Here is a 24,192-nt window from a genome sequence, read left to right as displayed (position 1 = left end):
AAGACAGACTGGATGAAAACAGCCACCTTGGAGCTGAATCAAATGCCAAAAATATGTATAAGAAAAAAGATTTTCTTTATCATGTAGAATCTTCCCACTAAGTTATGTTGAAATAGGACCTTAATCTTAGTAAGTCTGTCCTCAGAGTGATGCTTCAGGGACAGATCCAGTGATCTGGATTTGATTTGTAATTCCTGAATACTTATACCTGCAAGTTAGCTATGTGTTATCGTTGAAAGAGTATTTTGGCTTGGTGCTACTTCTGGCTTTGCTTTTAGTTTTATATAGGGAAAAGTGGGTTGTAAATTCAAGATTTTAACTCATTGCTAAAAGTTTCTGGTAATTCAGTGTCATTTTGTAATGAAGGCAGAAATAGGCACCAGAATGTAGAATAATAGTAAACAAATTCTGTGATTGTGGATGTGTAGTTTTGGTTAAGAGCCCATCCCTACCTCTCTTGATAAGTGGACAGCTTGTTGGGAGTTGTCTTTTTAATGCAACTCCCACTGAATGCCTAAGCTGGGTTTGGTACTTGCACAATTTGGCTTTGAATTTCTGACAGGGGTATTAAAAAAAGGCCATTTGGATCAGGTGCTGCACTCTTTTAATATAAGTTTAACCCTAGAAGCACAGGACATTTAATTTATGTGATCTGTAGTGTGAGTTAAAAGGGCTTTCATTTAAAGACTTTACATAAAAACAAGATTACAGGAAAGCTTAAAGGAACACCTGAAAGAAAATGCCCCAAGGGTGTTTTTCTTTCTGCCTACAGGAGGTGCCTGTTAGGCATCTGGTATACTTTTCTCTGCTGTTGCTTTAGGTAAGGAAAGTTAGGCAGCTGACCTTGATACAGTGATTCAATGAACTCTTGTTTTCTAAAAGTGAGCTACAGGACACTCCATTTTCTTCTAGAAATCCTTCCATCTTGTGATTCTCTTTGGCTTTTTGAATTTCTCTGTCAATTGCTTTCACCTGTGGAAGTGCTATCATCACTGAGAGCTCAGAAGTTGTCTGCAGACAGCTGTCCTCTCAAAATCATTCTGTCAAATGCCTTCCCCCAGTTAGGTCCAGTCACCTGAGAAAGGTAAGTCAGGAGCTGTACCCTGCACTAACTAGACCTTGTGACAGGGAGAGCAGCCTGCCCCAGAGAGTGACCAGGTTTGTAAAACTAAGGTCTTGTGACCATCTGCCTGCCTTTTTGACATTCAGAAAGAAGGGCAATTAATGCCTGACCTTTTGTGACTTAAGTTTCTAAAGAAAGCATCTGGTTTTGAGTGAACTTGTTGCTTTAGCCAGTTTTGTTTTCATCTGGGGAAAAGAAAATCAGGAAAATGTCAGAAGTCAAAACGCAGAGCATGCTCTGGCCAGCTTAGAGCTGTAGCTTCTCCCTGTTCCTGTGCTACTTCTTTGATGGCAATACCCAGTACGTGTGTCCTGTTGTGTGCATCTATGTGATGTGCACCCACATAATGGATTGTAAAAAGAAATGTGACTGGTCAGGCACACCTTTGACATCAGAAGTGGCCAATGTGCCATGATAAAGGCTGACACGTATCTTCACTTAAAGATATTCCATAATCTTTCTGTTGCATATTTAATATTTAGAAATCTAACCCAAATGTGTTGAAAGCATGGCTATGCATGCAGTTCCTACCACTGGTTTCAGTAGGGTAGGGCAGTGCTACAGCTCCAATGCCCAAAGACTTCAATGAGAAGGGACTAAAAAACCATTTCTGAAAATGTGGCAGAAATAGAGTTTCTAATGGTTTAGCAGATTAAATTAATTTCAAATACTTTATAAACATTTAATCCAGATTACTTTTATAGGGGAGGGTATGAGAATAAGAGGTAAAAGAAAATTTGAAATTTAGAGTAACAGTTTAATTAAAAGCATTATTATAGAGAGCTAGTTACAACTCATTGAAAATATACTTGAATGAGATTTTTTTTTTCGGATGAAAATAATGCTTTTCAGATTTCTGTATTTCAGACAGTGCTAACCCTGGTTGGTGTTTCCACTTAGCTATCATTAATTTGGATTTAACAATGAGGTGGGTGGGATCTAAGAGAACAGGGACCCCAACTGAAAGAATAAACAGCCATGCAGTAAGCTTTGTACTTAAGAACTTTACATTGTATTGTATTGGAGCAAGTTCTGCCATAGCCATAAATCTTATTTTCATTTATAAAGTGAGCTAATTACAATGGTAATGCACTGTCTTTTTAAACATGGTGTTTCAAAAAGATTTATTACTGTTATTATTAAAGAGTATGCCCCATGGTCCTTTCTTAAATTTTCCTTTTCTGGGAGAGACCCAAAGTGTGGTTCTTTGTTTCTCTTCATAAGCATAATGAAATCTCTCTTTCCAATAAATATACTTTTTTTTTTTTTTCCTTAGAAAAAGTAGTAAAAAGCACATTGTTGGACACTTTGTTTCCTGCCCTACTGTAGTGCCCATGGGCTGGGGCTATGGGTTTTTTTTGTTTGGTTTTAATACAAACAGCACCTGCTGATGGCCTTTGTTTATAAAGGTTAAAAAATATAAAGGAGTCTTTATTGTTTAAAGCTTCAATACTACTGGTTTGAATTGCTTCACTGTAAAGGCTTCTGCATTTTTTGAGAAGGCAAATTACCAAAGTCCCTTGATTGAACAGAAGAAGAATGAGGCATGGCTATCTAGGTGGCCTGGGAGGATTTTCTGCAATTGGCCACCTATTGCTTGGATAGCTATGGGAAGACAGACACGGGGGCAGCCAGAGGCTCAGTCGCTCTGTTCAGTACGGATATCCATGGTGGTAACTTCCGTGGTGACGGTAGTCGTCTTGGTAACCTTCTTGGTAGCCCTGGTGGTAGCTGTGGTAGCCATACCCACCATACTCATCATCAGGGCACTGCATGCCCAGTGACTGCTGGATTGTCATTTCCTGGCGCCGGAGCTGCATGGAATCTATCAGGTCATACACAATTGCCATAGACCACATTGGAGAAGGATACCAGGATTTGACGTTGCCGTCTTTCCCCACTAGAAGCATGGAGAAATATTCTGGGCTAATTTGGAAATAATTCCGAATGTCTTTCACCAAATTAGCCGGGATGTCTTCTCGGTCTACAGTTGAGCTGCCTAGAAAGTGATCACATAAAATCAGCATTAATGTTTTGTTGAGGTGATGATGATGATTTCTAGGTAAAAAAATTAGCAGCAGGAGATGGGATATACCCAAGAGTTGGCAATGTAAAATTATTGTAATTTGCAAGTTCAGATCCATTTCCTGGATCTGAAATGAAATAACTGTGAACTGAAGATGTATTTTTAACAGCTTTTTAAAGTTTAGTGAACTTGTCCTTATTTTCTTATTCATAGATTATTATCTATGTACTTATCCTATTCTCGTATTCTTCTGAAGCTACTGTAGTGTGGTATATCTTTTTGTCACCCAAAATCCATGAACTTCTTTGATGTCTTTGCAGCTTGGGTCACCAGCTATGTATTGCAGAAGGCATATGTGAAAAACAGTAACAGTGAAAAAAAATTACAGGAATTGAAGTGTGATAGAAGAATTGCAAGAGCCTATAGAGCCTCACTCTTGAACTGTCATAATATGTGAGGTGTGGGATGTGGTAGATGTCATTTCCTCTTCAAGGTACATGTTCTAGGGTGAATCTGATGAACTCCAGATGTGTGAAGTCTGTGTTGGGTGAATGAGTAGAAACTGTAAGACAATTGAGATCAGTGTGGGCACATATTTACACAGCTGGCTTGGCAACAGGACTCTTACATGGTGGCTTACAGACTTAATGTTCCTGTGCTGTAGAAGGACTAGAATGCTTTCATGCACAGAGCATGAGTTGGAGTACAGTTGGGATAAATAAGCTGCTTTCTGTCTTTGTTCCTCCACTGATGGAGGCAGTTGTTTGGATTAGTTAGTAGAGGAGCCTGCAGCATTTGACAATGGGACTCTCTCAAGGATCTGCCTGAAAGAGCCGGGATGCAAGTGGAATACTAAAGAGAGTTTATAAGAAAGATGGAGAAAGACTTTTTACCAGGGCCCAGAGTCAGAACAAAGGGTATTAATTTCACACAGAAAGAGAGTAAATTTAGATTGAAGGAAGGGGTTTTTTAGGGTATGGGTGGTGTGACCCAGGAACAGGTTGCCCATATGGATGCTCTGTCTCTGGAAGTGGTCAAGGATAGGTTAGATGGGACTTTGAGCAATCTGATGAAGTGAAACATATTCTAGCCCATGGCAGGGGGTTGGAACTTGATCATCTTCAAGGGGTCCTATTCACTCCAAGACATTCTATGAATATAAATGAGGGATCCATAGAGGAGAATCTGTTGAGTGTGTGTTCGATTAGCCCTGCAAACTCTTAAGCATGTAAAAAGGCACAAACATCCCTGTCTCTGACAGCAAGGCTAGAAGAAGAGTGTACTGGGGACTGTAAGCTTCGGCGGGAAATCAAAATGTGAGATAAATTTCAGATATTTGTTCTTTTCTGTCCTGAAGAAATATAATATAATATATAATGTTTAGTCCAGAAGCACCAAGAAAGCTTTTGTTTTCTTTTGTGTCATCTTATTTCTTAGAAGAAACAAAAGAGGAAAACAGTCATACTCATCCCTCTAAAGAAATTACAGCAAAGAACTAATCAGCACTGTATAATGCCTTTCATGGGTAATACTGAAGAAACTGGAAACAGTCACTTACCATTAATTGGATACAACTCTAAGACACCTCCAATATCTTCTCCAACTCCTAGCAATTTGAGGATAGTTATGTGGCGCAGACCTGTGGAGGAAATGAAGGTTTTGGGTCAGACCAGATCTTTGTGCTTATCTTTGGTCAGATTTCAGTTTGATCAGCCAGGTCTGTGATTGCTAAGTAAGGGTCCAGTTTCAGCCAGCCCTCCAGGAGAGTTACTGATTTCTATGGAGTCCCTGCCAGTCACATCACCTGTCCCAAACAGGATAAGCTGATGTGTTGAGTAAATGTGATATCAGTTGCATAAAGCTGTTCCAAGGCCAGCAGCATGGTGATGTGGTTCTCTAGCATAGGGATACACCAGTAAATTACAGAGGCCATTCTTCAACTCCAGAATCTTCCCACACTGTTTTCTTCACTAGAGAAGCTTTTACTTACACATACAGCAAAAAACTATTTAGAGGCAATATAACCTATGCCAGTTAAACTCTGAATGACTGCAGGGAATAGCTTATGAAAGATACTCACTTCTTCCATTTGATCTGCACAGAGGCTTGGACTGTTGCCTCTGCTTTGAAGAAAGACCTTAGGGATAGCAAAAACTCTTCATGTAACATGAGTCAGTACAATCTATTGTTTTAGTTACATCTTTGATGTAGCTGCTTTTATAACTTGGAGGTGAGATGCTTGGAAACATGCCACTTAGTTAAAACACCCATTGACAGATGCTTTAGAAACTTACTGGATCATGTTCAAGTTGTCCCTACCAAAGGGTGGGGACACTCAACTGTTTTGACTATATTTTATTCTTCAGAAAGCATTTTGCAGTGGCCCATGCAGTTTACTTTAGTACTTTTCCAATGAGATGGTGCTGATGCTCTGAATGAAAGCCAGGTGATTATGAATGAACAATCACACTGTACAGATCTCCCTTCTGATGGAATTTAAATGCATAGAAATAGCAGCTGTTGAAAGGGACCTGTTTCATTCTGTTGAAGGAGTCAAATCTAGCATTGCTAGGAACATAAGGAGAAAGCCTTAAATTAAATTTTCTTGTCATGGAATGACAAGAAAACAGAAGAGTGCCTCTGGGTCTTGCCCTTAGTTGTCTCCTGGAGGAACCCTGACTATGTAGGTGGATCTTAAGTACCTAGTTATGAGGTATTTTATTGGATGGAAATGGATTCCATTAATATTTTTACAGATTTTTGCAATGAAGCAGTAAGGAGAAGAAAAAAAACCCTGATGTCCGTGCATCTCCCTGATGCCTGCCCCAGTTCTCAGTTGGATCTTAAAGGATCTACTCTTACCAAAGCATTTCCTTGTGTTGTTAAGTTGTGCAGTACAAAAGAACCTCAAAACAACTATTACTCTCCTGAATTACAAGCCTGAAGAGAAACTTTGGAGTGCTAGCACTTTCTGCTACATTAGTGTAATGTTTCAAAAATTATTCCAGGGAACACTTTGTTTAGCTGTCTTAGCTGCCACTGTGCTATACTGCCTACTTAGCACAATCTTCCATTTGCATCTGGAGGAAAATTTTCAGTTGTCAGACTCCTCAGACTGTCCAGGTTCAAACTTGAGCAAAGGAATCTATCACATCACCAGGAAGGATGTGGTTTGGGGGAGCAAGACTACAATTCTTTTTGACTCACCAAAATTGCAGGCTTGTCCACTGAGAGCAGCAAGCTGCTGGGAATAAGCCCAATCTTCATCACTGGGAGCAGAGATCACCACCAGCCGCCTTCTCCATCGGAACCTGAAAAGAGAGTGTGGCCAGGCATGGTCATGACATGTGACTGGAGTCCTATTAGCATTTCTGTTCACTGTAGGCTGAGATATGTCATATCTCTCACAACTTCTAAGTAACAGCTGGATGGGAAATCTTCCCAGTTCTGTCTATCACTGGGAGAGGATAAAGCTTGTTTTGAATTTTACAGCTCCAAAACTTTCAAAGAAACACTTGCAGTGCTGCTGCTTCACCAAACAAACACTTCAAAGTTTATGATCTTTTCTCAAAGCCCCTTCAGTAGTTACAGCAGTGCTGAGAAGTGTATATGCAAGAGAGAAGGATTCCTGTGGAATTCCTCACTAGGCATTTAGCTTTTGCGTCATTCACCACTGCTGGAACTGCACAGTTATTTTGCAGTCCAAGGGCTGTCTGAGAATTAGGGTGTATCTTCATTTCAGACATAACTCATACTTCTGTGTAAATAATCACTGACCTCTTTTTTTCTTTCCTGCACCACGTTTGCTCAAAATACCTTCAATATGGCTTTAAATCTGAGCTTGTTTGTAAGTGTGTGTTTGTGTCAGCCTGTGGCTGTATAAGGCATATATGGGGCTATAAGATAAACCTTGCAATCTTTCTTTAATAGGGGCTGCACCATCTACCCAAGATTTTGCATAAGGATCTCCTGCCTTTCCTGTCCAGGAAAGGCAGTGCCATAAGGACATCTGAAATCTTTAAAAACTCTAATTCTAGAGGTTTTTAATACTCTCTCAACAACTTGTTTTTTGAATATAGGTACTTCTCCACTTAATCTAAATAAATCAGATTTATAGGAATTTGCAAAGCTGCAGAGATATTTTTACAGCAGGAAATGATCTTTTAAATGGACACAGATGTTACTCTGTTATAATAATAGCCTGCTTTTCTGCTTTACCATGTGAAGATCTCAAAATGAAGGCTAATGCAAAATGTCAATTCTTCTTCACTTAAGAGAAGCTGAAGATATGGTGGGACTTGCTCAAAGTCAGAGAAGAAGTTGCTAGAAGTGCAGGGCATGCTGAGGTCTTTGCTTGTTGATTGATACTGATTTATTTTTTTTACAATTAGAGAAGTAAATCCTTGAAAAGCAAACCTCCTCGATTTTCTTCTTTCTCAGGAGGAACAGCAAAGAGACATGAATGTATGTGTACAGTTAAGTGAATAGGAATGAGAAGCAATAAGGATCACATATGTGATGTGAAGAAAAGGAGGGAAATTCTGCATCATTATTCTGAAAATGGGGACAAAATACTGTTTGTGCTCTTTTGTATAGAAAAACAGCTGGATACCTACCAACTGTGAGTGAGAATGTGGCCATTGGATCACATTTTGCCTAGGGAAAATCTGTGAGTCACTTTAAGATGCTTTTGTATATCTTTCTATTTTTTTTTTTTTAATATCTCCTTTGGAGTTACACAGAGCTGAAAAGTGTTGAAAGCCATTCAAGCTGTTTATTCCCCTGCCCCAGGAGCACTTGGTGTGCTTATCTGGGACTACATCTTAGAAATTATTTCTGTTGGTCCTTCACACTCACCACACTTCACAGTAGTTTGCCAACATTAATGTATAGATTTCTGCTTTATTTCTGACATCAGAAGCTGTGGACCAATACTCCTGACAAATCTTCCAGACTCTTCCTTGTGTGGAACCTTTCTTTTTCTTCTGTTTTGCATCCTGTTCTGATGTGTGAGCCCAGAGAGCAGCACAGCCAGTATCTCGGTTTTAGAGGGGAGTCACCCCCAAACTCAAGGTTTTCTTCCTCCTGTGTGTTGTTTTTAAGCATTACGCAAGCTGGCTCTGGCTCTCATGGTCTCCTTTCACACCAGGCAGGTTTTTTAAGAACAATATTAGCATTATTACAACTGAACTCTGCAAGGAGCAACACCAGGGAGATGATGCCAAGGCTGTTGTTCAACTGGGAACATGATATTGGACAAATCTGGAATTAATTTTACTGGGAATCTGACCAGCTAATGTGGTTAGAGAAGTCCACCCTATATTTAAAGCCTGATGCTTGTTTCAAAGACAACAAATGCATTCTATGCAGCAGCAGTTCTGTTTATAGATGCAACACTGCATTTTTTGTGCCCAGCTTTCTAATGTGTATTTATTACTACGGCTGTTTCCAAGCAAGAAAGCATTTGGGGCCTGTCCCTTTCCAGTATACAGGCTCTTTCTTGTGCTGATCAGCTGTTTCCAAACTGTGGTGGTTCTTGGTGGTCTCAAGGATGAATCACTGGGACCTAAACAGGAGGTGGTGAAGTGGGTGGGGTGGATCTTTTTGAAGGTGCTCTTTCTGTTGAAGTGGCCATTGAACTTTTTAAAAAAAAATAATGTATCAACAACCTATTCATTTATTTGTTGCTCCTTTCCTCCTCATCATAATCCATCTTGCTGCCTCAGTTATTTTTAAAGCCATCTGGCATTAACAGTGTATTCCCATTCTCACAGTAGGTGAGGAAGATACAGTTGTAACAGTAAGGTCTAGAATGATAGGGTAGCCCTAATTTCATGTCAATTATCCTGTGATCATTGAGAGAGGGCTGTAGCTGCACAGCTCTTCTGTGGGTCTGAATTAACACAGTCCAGATAAATTTATTGCCTGGAATTTAGATCTCAGGGTAGAGTAATAACACAGTATGTAGAGATTGCATAAACTAAATTGTCTTTCTGTAGAAGGTCTCCAACATTTTGCAAAAGACATCTGGAAGACCGTTAACAATATGCATGACTAATACTGGCAAAGACAAACTGTTATATTAAGCAGGATAAGAAGGAAGTTAGAGAGAATTTAAACTTATTTGGACTATATGAAAGGGATTAGAATGGGATTAATGAGATTGGGATGGTTGATGATCAAAACACATAAACACTGTGTTTCATACATGCAGCTAACATCTGTGAATTAATCCTTATTTGCTCTTCTAATGCAAATCGGTTTTATTATCTCCATGCCATGATGGGGAAACTGAGGTATTGAAAATCAGTGTCCAAGGAAGATTAGTTCCTCAGGAAACATGCTTCCTGTCTTTCAGCATTCTATACAAGACTGCATTCAGCTCTGACTGCATCTCTCTATTTGCTTAACATTGTAAATACTTGAGAAACCTGTATTTAAAAATCCTAGAAATAGTTGTATACATGGGTATTTTTCCAGTACAATGATAATTAGAAGTTGCAGCAGATAAGAACAGAAGGTGATACCTGGATAAGAAGCTCTCAAGGGATTGCTTCTTATCTTCTTTGCAGACAATGCCCTCTTTTTTCTGTCTTTCCATGTCTTTAATTCGTGATTGGAAGGTGTCAATCAAATCAAACACAGACTTCATTGCTATGGGTACTTCATAGTATTGCTGTTAGGAAAAAAACAAGACAGGTGGGTATAAGGATGCTCATATTAGCAGCCTTTCTGCTTGTATCACAGCACTGAAGGATATTTAGAAATAAAAGTATTCTAACTCGCATGCAGGCAACAAGGCCTAAAACAGATCAGAAACTATGGAAAATATAATTGTTTTTGCAGTCAAACTGCCCTTTGAGAGGGGCATATTTTCACTATTTGCCCAAAGTGATAAGGCCATGGCATTGTAGTTATTATATGCTTTTGTAAGGCCATTCAGCTAGAGGATTGTCCTTATGCGATGTGCTGTCATCCTGTTGAGCAGCCAAACTTTGTGTTTTAGAATGTCAGGTACTACATTAAAACCCTGTTAGCTGTGGGAAGGTTCTGTTCCTCATCATTCCAGCAGAAACACAATTCCTGAGATCCTTACTCCTCTAAGTGAAGAAAATGAAGATAGCTACCTATGTTCTGAAAATTTTGCTTGCTGTTTTTAGCTTGTCCTCCAGCAATGACCAGGTCCTGCATCAGTATCTTGTGTGCCTCACATGCAAGTGTGTAGTATAATTTCCCAAGTTTTTCAGTTTTTTTTTAGTATGTTTTCAATGCATTTTCTTTCAAGAGAGCTGAGTTCAAATAATTGAAACCCTCACCTTGACCTTCATGTCAGTGTCTGTCAGCACCATGAAGAAATCATTGTAGGTCATCCCATATTCTTTCCTCAACTCACTTATGAGCTGCTGGTCCACAAGATCTTCATCTTCTATCACTTTCATGGGCTTTTCATTATCTTAATGTGAAGCAAAGGAGAAATAAAAATAGTCATGGAATCACACAGCACTTTGCCTTTAATTTTGCCTCAAAGGAAAAGGGAAAATTCATTTCTTAGAAGCTCTCTTCCTGCTGCATATTCAATGTATTACAAAACATGTGTGTGAAATTTTCATTCATAAGACTTTTAACTGTCTAGTTTTCCATCCCAATAGTCTTTGAAAATCAGTGGATCCTAGGATTCACACACTTCAGTATTTATCATTTGTATGGTTTTTTGAAAAATATTGCTTTTTCCTGGGAAGATCTTTGAGATTTTTTTCAGTATGCTTATACATGTATATGCACGTACCAATCATTTCACTAGCTTCTGAAATGTAGCCACTTCTGTAACTGAAAATATGAATTTTGACAATGTGCATCATGTGCAAATGAGGCAACAAAGGTGATTTGGGTCAGTAAAATATAGCTAGAACCCCTTGAGGTTGGCCAGGACAGTAGAGTTAACCTTACCAGTCTTAAAAATTTACATTTAGTGACTACAAGAAATCAGAAACTGTCTTGAATGCTGCAGTGTTAGCAGCATACCTCTCTAGATACCCCAGTTTGGCACTCCCTCCTCCTTCTGCTTGCTGATTCTAGCAGTCTGACAGGCAAAAACTTACTTTTTGAGTACAAATTGTACCTACTCAGTGATCCATTCTAAGAAAGCATTCTGAAACAATGAGAAAAAGACTTCTGAAGACTGAGATTTGAAGAGAAGCCTGTGGAGGTACTGAGGTTCCTTACATCCTGTGGAACCAGAGTGAATTGCAGTCAAGTCCTGAAAGTCTGTGTCATCAGCACAGCCTCAGCTGTTGCATCCAGCACAGCCCCATACAACTGCAGCAGTGCTGAAACAAGCCTCAATATTCAATTGTAGGCCTGGAAAGCTAAGGACAGGCTAAATCACACACCAAATTGAATGTTACCTGTGCACCAAGAGCTCCCTGCAAACACTGCTTGCATATGCCCTGTGACACCACTATGAATGCTACATTCATATCCTTACTTAGAAATCCCATGGCTTAAGTGACCTACAGCAGGTCATCACAAGGTGTAATCCAGAGGTACAGCTTTTCAGTCCCTTGCTCCATAATTATTTGTCAAATAGAGATGTGATTAATTGATCCAAGTTAAGGACACAGCAATAAGAAAGATTTCAGTCATTATACAGAAAAGCATTTTAAATCATTTTCTAAACATACGTAGCTTTTAAGGAGCATACTGATCTGATTCAAATTTTACAGTTGGTCCATCCTGTGTATAGACTGAATGAAACTTCTGAATTAAAATTTTGGGCAAATGTCTGAATTAGAATCTGATCTTTAGGTTTCATACCTTGAGCCCACTGCTTACCAAAAAAAAGCTGAGCCAGCAAATATTGGTTATACTTATCATGCTATATATCTAATTTATATGATTTTTCATTGTTATATGTACCTCAGTTGAAAGTTTTATAAAGAATTAACAAGCAATGATATTCACTTTTGATTGGATGGATTGATGGATGTGCTAATTGGTTATTCACTTCATAAATATATGTAAATCTTGCATCAGGTGCTTGATGAGTGAGATTTATGCATTACTAGTGACAAGTGTGACCATAAGAACATAGACCAAAAGTTCATGTTTAAAAGCAAGGATTATCTCATTGGCCTAGATGGAGACAGATGGATGCAAACGTTCTTATTGTGAAATGTGATGGAAAACAGCTAAGATAAAGGAGTACCTTAGACCAACTGACCTATGGCACCCTTCTGTTTTAAACTCTAGATATCAATATGAAGTTAGCCCTTTAGAGCCTCCTTTTTACGAGACTTTCTTTCAAAATTTACAATGAAAAGAAAATTAAATTACAGAGTGAGGCAGAAAAATTCTGTATCGAGGAAAAATATAGTCCCAAATAAGTCCACAGTAAGTCACAAAGACTGACCTGCTTTTCAAACTTGGAAATTATTTCTGTGGAGAAAAAAAAAGAAGTTAATCTAATTGCCTCTTTCCAAGTCACTGCTTGTCCCTGACCTCTGCCTCATAAAGGACATCTGAGATCCGTATGACGATCCACCAGAGCTGAGACTATGCTACTTCCTGCAAAGTCCTTGCTCTCTTTGCTTTATCTCTGAAAGAATGGAGAAACATTTCTCCACAAATCTTTGGCAGCTAGACAGTCTGGGAAAATTAGTTATCTTTAGAAATAATTCCAATGAGGTTACAAAGAAGGCCAGCAGGTTGCTTTAGCGGTACAGTGGCCTAATAGATTAGGTAATTGCTTTGATTATAGGATGGGTAGCCAGGGGCTGATGTTTAGCTGATTAAAGCCCCTTTTCCCATAGGGGAAAGAGACCATATTTACTAACTTGGGCTGAAGAGAAGACCTCTCCAGTGACACTGAGCTTTTTGTCATTCCAGTGGGAAAGTGGGAAATACTCTTTGGTTTACTGCGAACTAATCTCGACCAGTGCCACTCACTCATTCACCACTTCTAAATGTGTTTGAAATTTCCAGTGAAAATTCTTTTCTGTTGACTTTTCTGTTGATGTCTTTTGTACTTCAGACCCAAGATGCAGCACTCTGAGTAGACCTCATCATGCTGGGTGCTCAAGCTTCTCACTACAGAAACATACTGTGTACAAAAGGTTTCTTAGGAGCTTTTGCTGCCTCTGATGTTCACAGAGAGTGAGCTTTGAAGAGGCCATACAAACAGGAAGGGTGGACGAGAAGGGGAGGTAGACAGATATTTGTATTATTTATTTGTATTGTGTGTATTTCTATAAAGCTCAGGATTTGGTGTTTTGGGAAAAATTATAAGGTGAACTTCATGAAAAGTTTAACCTATACCTTTCTAAATCTCCTGTTTTTCTTCAACCATTTAATTCCTCCTATGAGAACTCAGCTGTTAAACACAGTTATGTGGTTTGGGGAAAGTTTGTATGTCGGTTAAGTTTAGAACAAGCTGAAAGAGTATGGTCTGTGTCAGAGTGAATATCTGAATATTAGCCAGACTGGAGCTAAATATAATCCTAAACAGTCCACTGACAGGCAGATGGATCTAGGTACACGTAAAGTGACCTTGAGTAACCTTGGCCTGATGTGGAAAATCCTGTACTGCTCCAGATTTGTCAAGGAGGTGCACAAATGGACAGTCTGGCAGGATTTGTGACTCACTGTCGTTCAGGGACACAAGGCTAGATCCTGTCCCTCTGAGAGCAGCAGAAGCACAGCTGGAAGCCAGACATCAATCTGTGATCTTCTGGCCATTTATATGCCAGACCTGAAACACCCTGCAGCTGGTCAAGTCCTGAGCTTTCTGTTCCATCACACATCTTTTCCCAAAGTTTGGTAAAACCAGATGAACTTCAAGGGGAAAGATGTGGTGGACTTGTAAGCAAAATTAGAAGCTTTTATTCTATTTGCAGTATAGAACTGTAGAATATTTGTATTTCTTTGGCGTCATCCAACAAAGCTCTCACAGTGGTGTTAATCTTTAGAAACAGACAGAAATGCAATAGTTCAGTGACTCAAGAGATACCTAAGCTTAAGTGCTTTGCTGGACTGCAACCTGAAGTCTTTGTCCAACCACTATTGTTACAGAAGGACAGGTTTTCACTGGCTTTAGTGGGTGCTTCCTCAGGACCTGAACACTGACAGCAGTTGTTCCAAAGCTTCCTAAGACAGATGGATGCTCAGTGTCACCTGTCTAAATGGAAACTCTGAATATGAAAATGGTGACACTAAATATGTCTAAATGAGCTACTTTTCAGGTCCTGCATAGTCTTAGATTTTGACCCAAGGTGAGGTGATTTTTCCCTTTGCTGTCTGTATTGTGCCTATGAGATGGAAAGAAAGTATTAAAAGAAAAAGAACCTAGCTGGAAGTGGTCAATTTTCATGCTGCTGTTGTTCATGGTGCCGAAAATTGTGATGACTGAGATCTTCCTTGTTGCCATCTTGCAGAAGCTCTCCAGATACTCATCTCGCTGCTGTACGTACATGGTGTTGTCCGCCTTGGGGGTTGTGATCAGCTGGTTGGTGGCAGAGACAAAAGAGTTTGTTTAGTATAAGGAATGAAGCAGGTGATTATTTTACTGGAGGAGAACTAGTCACTGTCTGCAAACGGGGCTCTCTTTCACATAAAGGTGTTATTCTGTTTGGAGTATACCTTCATGCCCAGGCCTGACCCAAAGACATTCAGCCAGCTACAGGAAAACCTTTGGAAGCATGTACAGCTGGTTACACCAGCTCCTCTGCTGATTCTACCACAATGCTGGTAGAAGAAATATTACTGTATTTTACAGAGAGCCACATAGTCTCCTTTTATCCCTTACCCTGCCAGTTGCACCACCTCCCTCACAGCCTTCAGTGGTGCTATGACTCACTCACAGTGGGAGCCCTGGGAACGTGGCAGCCTCTCTGCTCTCATCCCATGCTCCAGGCAGGGCTCCTGTGGCTGTTTTGACTGCCAAGGGGTGAGTACAGCTAGGGCTATATGAGTACTTATGTAACTGATGGCCATCTAAGAAGACCTTGAAGACTTGCTAAGGCCACTGTGACCTCATCTGAAAATGACTGATTTTGCTTTTCTTTGTTCTAAGCCACTTCGATGTCTTATGGGACTTATACTTGTTCAAAGGCACAGATGTGGGTGAAAAGAAGGAGGAACAATTACAACAACAAAAGTATAAAAAGCTCTACATTTTACAGTACTTACTTCAAAGCCTTCTAAGGATTGCAAAGATTTAATTTTTAAAATGTTTAGAGCACATGACTCTGATCCTTCATTAGTGACTGAGATGAAAATATTCCAGGGAAGGGGTGTGTGTAACAACATTCAGTGATCCTATGCAGCAGTTTCCAGCAGAAGATGCATAGGAATGCTGCAGCTCTAGCAATATTCTAACTGGCAGCAGTGAACTGCCATCAAGCACCTGCCACTGATCCCCCAAATACAAAGGGAGCTGGAATATGTACTCGAGCTTTATGATTTAAGGTCACAAATAATCAGCAAAATCCTTCAATTATAAATTTATGCTTTAATCTGTATCAGAAGTGATAATCTTCTGGCTGCCTTCTGAAGTTTGTGGGGCCTGAAGGCTAATTTTTACTGTACACTCTTTATAAATCCAGTTCATCAATGTAAAAACATTTCCGGGCTTATAAAATCTGCCTCTCATTTATGCAAAGGCCCCTGACATGACTGCAGCTTTGGGACATAAAGGTGAATGAGAGTGACAGACACAAAGATAATTTGGTTTCTGGGGTACAGCATGTAATGCATTGCTTTTAAATTGCATATAAAAATGCTTCAAATAAAAAAAAAAGGATCATGAGAAGGGTTTGAAGACTGAGATGACAAACAGACCATTGGTTTATATTGTCTCCTCCTAGTTTTGGAGGTCATAGGCTGGAATGCAGAGTCAAGCCTGAATCTGATCCGCTTCATCAAACCTTGTAGAAAAAGCAAATTTCCAATGAAAGCTTTGTGCCAGGTCTGTTTTAACCCAGGCTGTATATGCACTGTCTCTATCAGTGTTTGCATCACAGAATCACAGGATGGTTTGGGTGGGTGGGAAGGGACCTTCAAGATCATCTTGTTCCAGCCCTTCTGCCAGAGGCAGGGACACCTTCCACTAGACCAGGTTGTTCAAAGCCCCATCCAGCCTGGCCTTGGACACTTACAGAGATAGAGCATCCACAGCTATCACTCCCTCTTTTTTATAAGCTCTCTTTAGGTACTGGAAGGCTGCTATAAGGTCTCCCTGAAGCCTTTTCTTCTCCAGGGTGAACAACCCCAACTTTTTCATCCTGTTTCCATAGGAGAGGTGCTCCAGCCCTCTCATTATCTTCCTGTTCTTCATTTGCATTCATGCGTGTGTGTGTGTGTGGATGTGGGTATATATGGAGTGTTACAAATAAACTGTCAGTTGGCATTTCATCACCACAGGGAAATAAACAAAAAACCCAAATTCACAAGGCCAAAATTTCTCAACATTTTCAAGACTGCAATAAAAGCCTCACTATAGAGAGGTGAGGCTGTTTGACTCAAAACCCATATGTTTTTTCAGTTTCTGCACCTGGGACCTATATTTGTCATTAATTGCACTCAACCTGGAATAGACTTCAAAATTCCAGATGTTTGAAATTCACACTGAAATCTGAAATTGTTAATGATGTAGAACTTTAAACCCCTTGTCCTTGTTAAAAGGTGTTTGGAAATGGACTGGAATAATGTCCTTGGAAGCTAGTTTGAAAGACAAAAATACAGCAAAGCAATAGGGACCAACTTGGATAGAGCTGCTTCTGCAGCAATGTGGGCTAATTCTCTAGAGAGGGAATTGAGAGATTCAGGATTGTTCCCCTAAGGGAAATGAACAGTTTGATTGGAAGGAATGCAAATAGGCACGTGTGGATTCAAAGAGGTTTGAGAAGTTCTTTGTTTTCTGCATGTGCTGTGTGTGGCAATGAGAAAATACAGTTCAGCCACTGCTTTTGCTAATAACTGAACAAAACCTATTCCTCAGGGAGCTTCAGAATAGGGAGGTTGAGGATTTTATTAGATACTGGAAAAGTAAGGTGCAGCATGGCACAATCATTTGTCTTCCGTGATTTCTGGCCTGATAACCTGAGATTGTGCAACTCTTTTCTCAGAGATCCAGCTGTGAGGTGGCCCAGTATCAGAAGGTTCAAATTTCAGACAATCCTTTTAGTTGCCAGGACTGTGGTAGTGTTACGAATTAGCAGTCTGACATCTGTGAGCTTTACTTTTGGCTCTCTTATTTTCAAGTTTGTTTATGTTTATCCTGATGCTAACATATATTCTTGGAAACTGCAACACTGAGACCAAATTTCAATGATCCCAACTTCTACATAGTTTCTATCTCTGAGCTTCTGTTTTAGCTAAATATTAGTTAACAAGTAATTAATAGGCTTTATTTGCAAAATTCAGTCAAGTTCAATTTTTTCAAATTTATGTCTTTTTTCCACTTCTAGTGCTAGCTCCACACAATCCTTACATCTTGAAGAATGGGAATGGGAAGAAGAAAGTTGCCTTGTTTTCAGGGCCATGAATCATCAGCAGAATGATTCATTACATTCCAATGGTTGAAATCTTTACTTGGCATCTTAGATTGGCACTTTAGCTATTTGTACTGGAATATGGAGCATGAAAGTCAAAGGCATTTGTGACAATAACTATTGGACAATAACCGTGAAACAGACCAGCTTGCAGTAGGATAATTGCAAAAAAGCAGCTCTCACAAGAATATTTTTAAATAACTGTTTTTCAAAGTGTACCCTTCAGGATATGTGTCATCTGCCAGAAAAAACATTTGCACTACAACTAAAACTGTTTCCTGTCCCAGGTGAAGTGGTTTTTATAAGTAGTTGGAAAAACATACAGTGCTATAAAACCTGGGGACAAGTAACTCCAGACCATGCTGAAGTTCTCAGGCTTGAAAACTTACTGGAGTGTTACAGTTTAATACAAACAGCAGGAGAAAATCCCAAACCAAAATAAAGTTTGCACAGGATCTCTGAAGATGTCTGGGAGATCTGATGCCAAATTCCCATCCCTCAGGGCATCTGATCACAAGCCTTTGTGCATATCCTCAGTCAGATGTACACAAGTAGTGCCAAGCCACCTGGCTTTCTTCCAGCTTTAGGACACCAGCACGAATATGAAGCAGGTGTGCCAGCTGGCAGGACATGCAGAGCACTGAAATGTGGTAACTTTGGCAAGTACCCCAAGGTGATGAATGGATGTAATCCACACTGGAACCTCATTTTATTGATCTTAATGATACAGATCCTGACACCTACATATCCACTGGAAGCAAGATAATCTGATGGCTATATGGTGGCTGATAGAAGTGGCTGGGAGTTTTATCTAGGTTTTATCCTAATCTCTGGATGACTGATTTTTACACTGCATGTAAGATTTCCAGTATGAGGCTGTGAAACCTGTTGGAAACAATTATTTGGGTCTACAAATTTTATCTCTTAAGACAAAAGCACCAAAAAAGAGTAATGCAAACCCACTTTAAACTTACAGTTCCACATATTCCTACGAGGGAGATTCAACTTCATTTAGGTATTAAAATTCAGATGAATGGATTACTTACAATGAGCCTCCTCTTGCCTTCAAAATATTCCAGGAGGTTAGTTGCTGATTTCCTGGGAGGCTGTAGGAAAGTCTTCTTGTTGGACTTAGGAAAATCCTCATTCTCAGTCCTGCTTCCCTTCTTCTTCTTACTGCGGTCTTTGTCCTGCTTGCTCTTTTTTTCAGCTTTGATCTTCTTGGACTGCTTCTCACTCTTCTGCTGCTTGTCAGATCTGTCCTTCTTCTTTTTCTTCTCAGGTTTATCTATTCGATCATGCTTCTTTGATTCTTTTCCTTTCTTTGGGGGAATATTTCCTGCTGCAAACTGTTCCTCTAAATGGGAACTAGCAGGTTTGCTTGGGTCATATTTATCTTCATACTCATTACTGAGTATCTTTGCTTGGGTCTTCTTTTTTGGTGGTTTACTCTTAGTTGGTTTGTGTTGCCCAGGTGTGACATTCAGGTCCCTGTGGTTATAGTCCTTTCTGTCAGTTCTGTTATCTTTAAACCTACCCACATTTGCCTTTGTATAGTGCACTGAGGGAGCTGTTGGAACTTCTGTGAAACTATCATAGCTGGCAGCCTTGTTTGGTTTCCGTGTGGCTGCCACTTGTTTCTCTTGGTGGCCGCGCAGTCGGTCCCTCCGGTTTGTTTTCCACACAGGAGAGTAGAAGTCCTCAGAGGCTGTGACTCGTGGTGTGGTGGCATCAGGGGCTACTGGCAGCCTGTGGTACTCTGTGGTGGAATGTGACTTCATGGTCCAGGTCCTCTGTGTGCTGGGGAGCAGTGTAGTTGTTGTTGTAGACCGGCTGGCTGTTGTCACTGCATGGGTGGTAGCACGAGTAGTTGTGGTGGTGGGAGGGAGGGTAGTGGTCCTTACTGTAGGTAGAGGAGTGGCCACTGTGGTTGTCATTGGTTTCCTCACTGTTTTGGTCCTTGTTGGCTGATTATTGCTCTTCCTTGGGTCCTCCTTCCTTGCTGACACCTGGACATGTTCACTGCTGGGGATAGACTGCATGGTCCCCCCATTATTGCCTTCCTCAACCACTTGCCCCTCCACCCCAGCTGCTTTGCATGTCTGGATGAAGCCCTTCTGCCTCATCTTCTCAATTTTTCTGATGGGGTTCTGATCAATGACTTCATACATGGCCTCCAGCCTGACTGGGTAAGGATACCTTTCCTCCACTTGCAGGGTTTTCTTCAACAGTACCATGCCAAATTTCCCTTTTTCCAGTTTCAGAAAGCTCATGAGCTTAGGGATGAGGGCAGGATCTAGTGGCTGTTCCAGGATTTTTCCTTCATTGGTTATCCTTCTAACTTTTCCCCCTTCTTCCCCTTCTTCATGGAACAACACAATCTGCTGGATGTGCCTCTCAGCCAATTCACAGTAAACATCATTTTTCAGCAGGCTCATCATGAGCCGGTAGTAGCCCTCAGAGGCATGGGGGGCAGAAATGACCCACACCCGATTTTTCCCAGCAAAGCTGGCCAGGACATTGGGAGAACTTGACCCTGAAGGGAAACGTACCACTCGTGACTGGGTGGCAGAGGATATCCCTTCATCCTTAATCATCTCAGACTTGGGGTATTTGGCTGCAGCTGTGAGTCTCTGTACCAATCTCATTCTGGTCCCTGTGCCCCTGGCCTGGGAACGTGCTTCCCCTTGCAGGAGGTTGGCAGGTGGCTTTGGAGATGCTGAAGAATCCCTCTTGGTGACAGGGTGTTGAGGATTTGGGCTTGAATTCCTTAGGGATGCTCCAGACCTTCTCAGGAGGCTGCTTGAAGCCCTGTAAGCCAGAGGCACTTTCCTAACTCCATGGCTCCCTCTTTCCACTAGCCTCTCCAGCTTCTCAGAGCCACACACTAACCATGCTGCCCACAGCAGGGCTAAGCTGAGAGCTGGCCTCCAGTTCATTGTGCAATCTGTGTTGGGTGGGGGGAGGAGAAGGAGAAAAATTAGATGTTAACAGTATGATGATAACTTGCCCAAGTGATTAAAAATGCAAAGCACAGGCTGGCTATTTTGTGTGATTTATAAATGCTTGATTACACCTCAGACCTGCCCTAGTGACTCTGTAAGTTTTACAGTTATTTTTGGAAAAACACAGAATGGATCACTTTACGAAGAAATGAGATCATCCTTCTGTAACACGATACTGTCTATCTAAAACGACACCGTGATCTGCATCCTTCTCTCTGTCTCTCACTCTCCCCATTTCTCTCACACTCTCACTATACACACATGCAAACACACACTGAGCGAGGGTTCCGTACACAGAGCAGAAAGACAAGAATTTGACTTGAAACTTACACTCTCAGGGAAGTTCCCCTGCCAGAGACGAATTTTCACGTCTTTTTTCCTTTAAAAGGAGACTAATGCCATTCAGCTTTACTGTTGTTCAGTGATTTATCTTTACGCAGCCCAACAGGTCACAGAGCCTGTTGCGTGTCTTTTAACTTTCTTCTTCACCTTCTTGACCGGCGGGATGAGGTTAGCGGAAATTTCCTTTGTGATCTCTGCTTCTCCATTTACCTGCAGGTCTGGAATTTTGCTGTACCGGTTACCCACACAGGCAAGGATTTCATTTAAGGAAAGGGAACTTCTGGCTGCTCCAAGTCTCTCTTTTAAACTTCCCAAACCTCCTTCCCACTCCTTGCTTCCTCAGTCCCGTTTAGCTCCTTTGTTTCCAGAGAGGAAAGCACCAGCACTAATATATTTTCCAGGCTGAAGAAAAACACAGGAATGTGATGCTGAAAAAAAAAGAAAGGACGCTTCCTTTTCCCCCTTCTCCACACTTTGACAAAAGCAAATTGTAAAACACTCGTCTTTTTTTCTTCTTGGCTGGCCGCGATCCCAGAAATGTCAGGGCAACCCCAGCCCTGCTCTGAACCAGCCTCAGACAACGGTGGCCACTGGAAATGGGGGAAACTTCACTCAGGATTTAACAGCTCAGCAGAACCCGCCTCCTCCCCACTCCGACACAGCGAGGGAGGAGGAGGAAGGCTCTGGGGGTTGAAACACTGCACAGCATCACAGAGCACTTCAGAGAGGGTGACTCCAGCCTTAACTCTTTCCTTCACATATCCCAGCTCTCTGGTGTTCTCTGACTTCAGCTTTTTCTTTCCTCCCACCAAACTGACACTGGATAAAAAAGTATGTTTTTCCATCAGTCTCAATAACAGCTCTGGTATTTAAGAATTATTATTTTAAACCTTGTTATTTCTGCCTTGTCTTTCCCCTTGTTTTTTTTTTTTTTTAATTGTTTTCTGGGAGTTCCTCAGTGAAATCCAATTTTTTTCTTCACTTTCCAGCCAGTTTCTCTTTCAGGTCCTCATGTATGTCTCTTTCCTCATGTATGTATTGTTTCCTCAGACATTATATGGACATGACTCTTTGTTAATTTGTAGCTTTTAAAGAGACCCATCTGTTTACTATTGTACTAAAATTAGAGTCATATCTATTTCCCATGAATGTGCACCAGCAATGGAAAAAGAAAAAAGAGAAAAGGTACAAAAATACCTACAGAGACAAGGGTAAAGGCAGGGTCATGTCCTTTGCTCTCCCTTCGTGGTGTAAATGACACCATTCTATCGAGCTGACGTAAACTGGCACAGCTTTGCTGGCAACACCTGGTCTTTAGCAGATTCACACTGGCTTCAGTGTGCCGAGCACCTTCAGTGTAAAACACCACTTAATTGTAGCTGATGGGTAACACCTAAAAATATCCAAGACCTTAATACTACCTTAACTGTTTTCCAATATTTTGCTTATTAACAGGGATGCTGTTACATGTCTGTGATAACACACTGGATTTGATCTCAGTTACATTGTCTGGAGGTGAAGGTGCACCTTCTACTTTCCTTGAAGTTAATGTTTCAAAGAAGAAACCTTTCCTTTTTTTCTTTCTTACTTTCTTAGTTTTTATGTAAGTTTTCAAATGCACTGATAAACATTAGTAGTGATTTTGTTAATGTGCATTCAGTTTGTGTTTTGTGACCAGTGGTTTTCCCTGGAGGTAGGGGAGAATGCTGAATGCCTGTGCTCATATTAACCTGCGGGCAAAAAATGCTCAGCCTTTCCCAAAATATCACATCCTGCATTCACTGGGAACTAAAGGGACTGTACTTCTCACAGGAATCACAAAGCTGGAGTTCTGTGAAGTAAGGGTGGGTAACATTTTCCACTTAAATTAGTGTCAAGCCTGCTGGTTTATTTATCTTGACTAGGAAAAAATGTCATTAAAAATTACCATGTTTCATGACAAGATTTTAAACAGACTGTAAATAAAAATGAGGTTTTCATTTCAATTCATCCAGTTTCATTACAAAGATTTTAAAAAGAAGTGACCCTAAAGCGCTGAAGCCAAGTATTTGATTTGAGGTAAATAAATTAAAAAAATTAAACTTCCTCAGTTTTCTTAGTTTGGTAATAATCTGAAACCACACAGAGGCAAAACATCACTCATCTGCACAAGTCTAGTGATGCCAAGGAAAATACGCTTAGTACATGACAGCAGAGGAAAGAAACAGATTTCCATATTAGCTTTGCTGATCTATCCTATCCAATTATAGATACGCTGAAGAACTTCTGTGAGGACTTTCCTTTGCTTTCCCAACCTGATTGAAGAAGCAGCATGCTACAGAATCTGCTTTAAATGTGTCAAAGGGTGGCAGGTCAAGGAAGATGATAGGTTGTAAGGCAGGTGTAAGGAGGATCTAGAACACAAGAAAACATGCAACTATGGGGTTTTTCTCAAGGCTGATGTTTGATAGTGCCTTTGTCCAAGGTGAGGAAGAAAATTGAAATGATTGCTGCAAATATTTGACATCAAAATTTCTTAGAAAGTAAATATTTTTTACTTTCTAAAGTAAAGTAAAGGGCCAACAGGGGACTCCTAGTAAAGTGAACACATATTTTAAAGGGCCACTGCAATGTTTTACAGCAAGAAGAAAAAATTAAGACATAAAACATTCATAAGATGTAGAACAATATACTTGAAGGCAGCTATTCAGTAAAAGACTTAAAGGTCATTGTGTATAAGTCCCTGGAAATAGGCTTTTGGTGTGATATTGCAGCAAGGAGAAAGCCTGCCAGCAGCCCAATGAAAAGTTGGAAAGTCATATGTAGGGTCAATAATGTGATTTATGTTGTACGCATCAGGCTTTTCAAAAGGATTGCAAAGGGTTCAAAAAGTGATGTGATAGCTGGATATGATCCTACTGAAAGGGAGGTGGGGAATTAACTATGTGGAAGGCACAGCCACACATTGTTCATGATCTTCTCATGCATACACAGCAAAGAGACATCTGCAAATAAATTGCTTTTTAATCCAGCAGAGGAAGGAAGAAGGATAACAAATGATTAGGAATTAAATCTTGCTGAATGCAGACTTGAAGTAATTGCAATTACATTAAATTTTTACTAATTGTCTTAGTTAACCCTGGGATAATTTGCTCAAGAATGTAGCTGTTT

At 40.4% G+C, this 24,192-nt stretch overlaps 1 protein-coding gene across 1 annotated transcript; it reads right to left on the bottom strand.

The window, feature by feature from the left end:
- Positions 1-1,800: 1,800 nt before the first annotated feature.
- CCDC80 (coiled-coil domain containing 80) lies at positions 1,801-21,665 on the bottom strand. Its single transcript, XM_015637752.2, has 8 exons — positions 21,031-21,665; positions 18,742-20,642; positions 14,490-14,646; positions 10,466-10,602; positions 9,677-9,825; positions 6,357-6,460; positions 4,708-4,788; positions 1,801-3,122 (listed from the first exon to the last, which is right to left on the bottom strand). The coding sequence occupies exons 2-8, from the start codon at positions 20,632-20,634 to the stop codon at positions 2,776-2,778; spliced, it is 2,868 nt and encodes a 955-aa protein (XP_015493238.1). The 5' UTR covers positions 20,635-20,642; positions 21,031-21,665; the 3' UTR covers positions 1,801-2,775.
- Between the last annotated feature and the right edge of the window lie 2,527 nt (positions 21,666-24,192).

This window comes from Parus major, chromosome 1 (assembly GCF_001522545.3).
Source record: "Parus major isolate Abel chromosome 1, Parus_major1.1, whole genome shotgun sequence".
NCBI classification, from domain to species: Eukaryota; Metazoa; Chordata; class Aves; order Passeriformes; family Paridae; genus Parus; species Parus major.
This window is presented reverse-complemented; position numbering and strand designations above follow the sequence as displayed.

Excerpts from the sequence above, each read along its gene's own strand:
- CCDC80 (XM_015637752.2), bottom strand. The coding sequence starts at position 20,634 with ATGAACTGGAGGCCAGCTCTCAGCTTAGCCCTGCTGTGGGCAGCATGG. Across the intron at positions 14,647-18,741 it reads AAGGCAAGAGGAGGCTCATT|CTGATCACAACCCCCAAGGC; the intron begins GTAAGTAATCCA and ends GCCACCAACCAG. Across the intron at positions 9,826-10,465 it reads ACACTGACATGAAGGTCAAG|CAATACTATGAAGTACCCAT; the intron begins GTGAGGGTTTCA and ends TTTTCCTAACAG.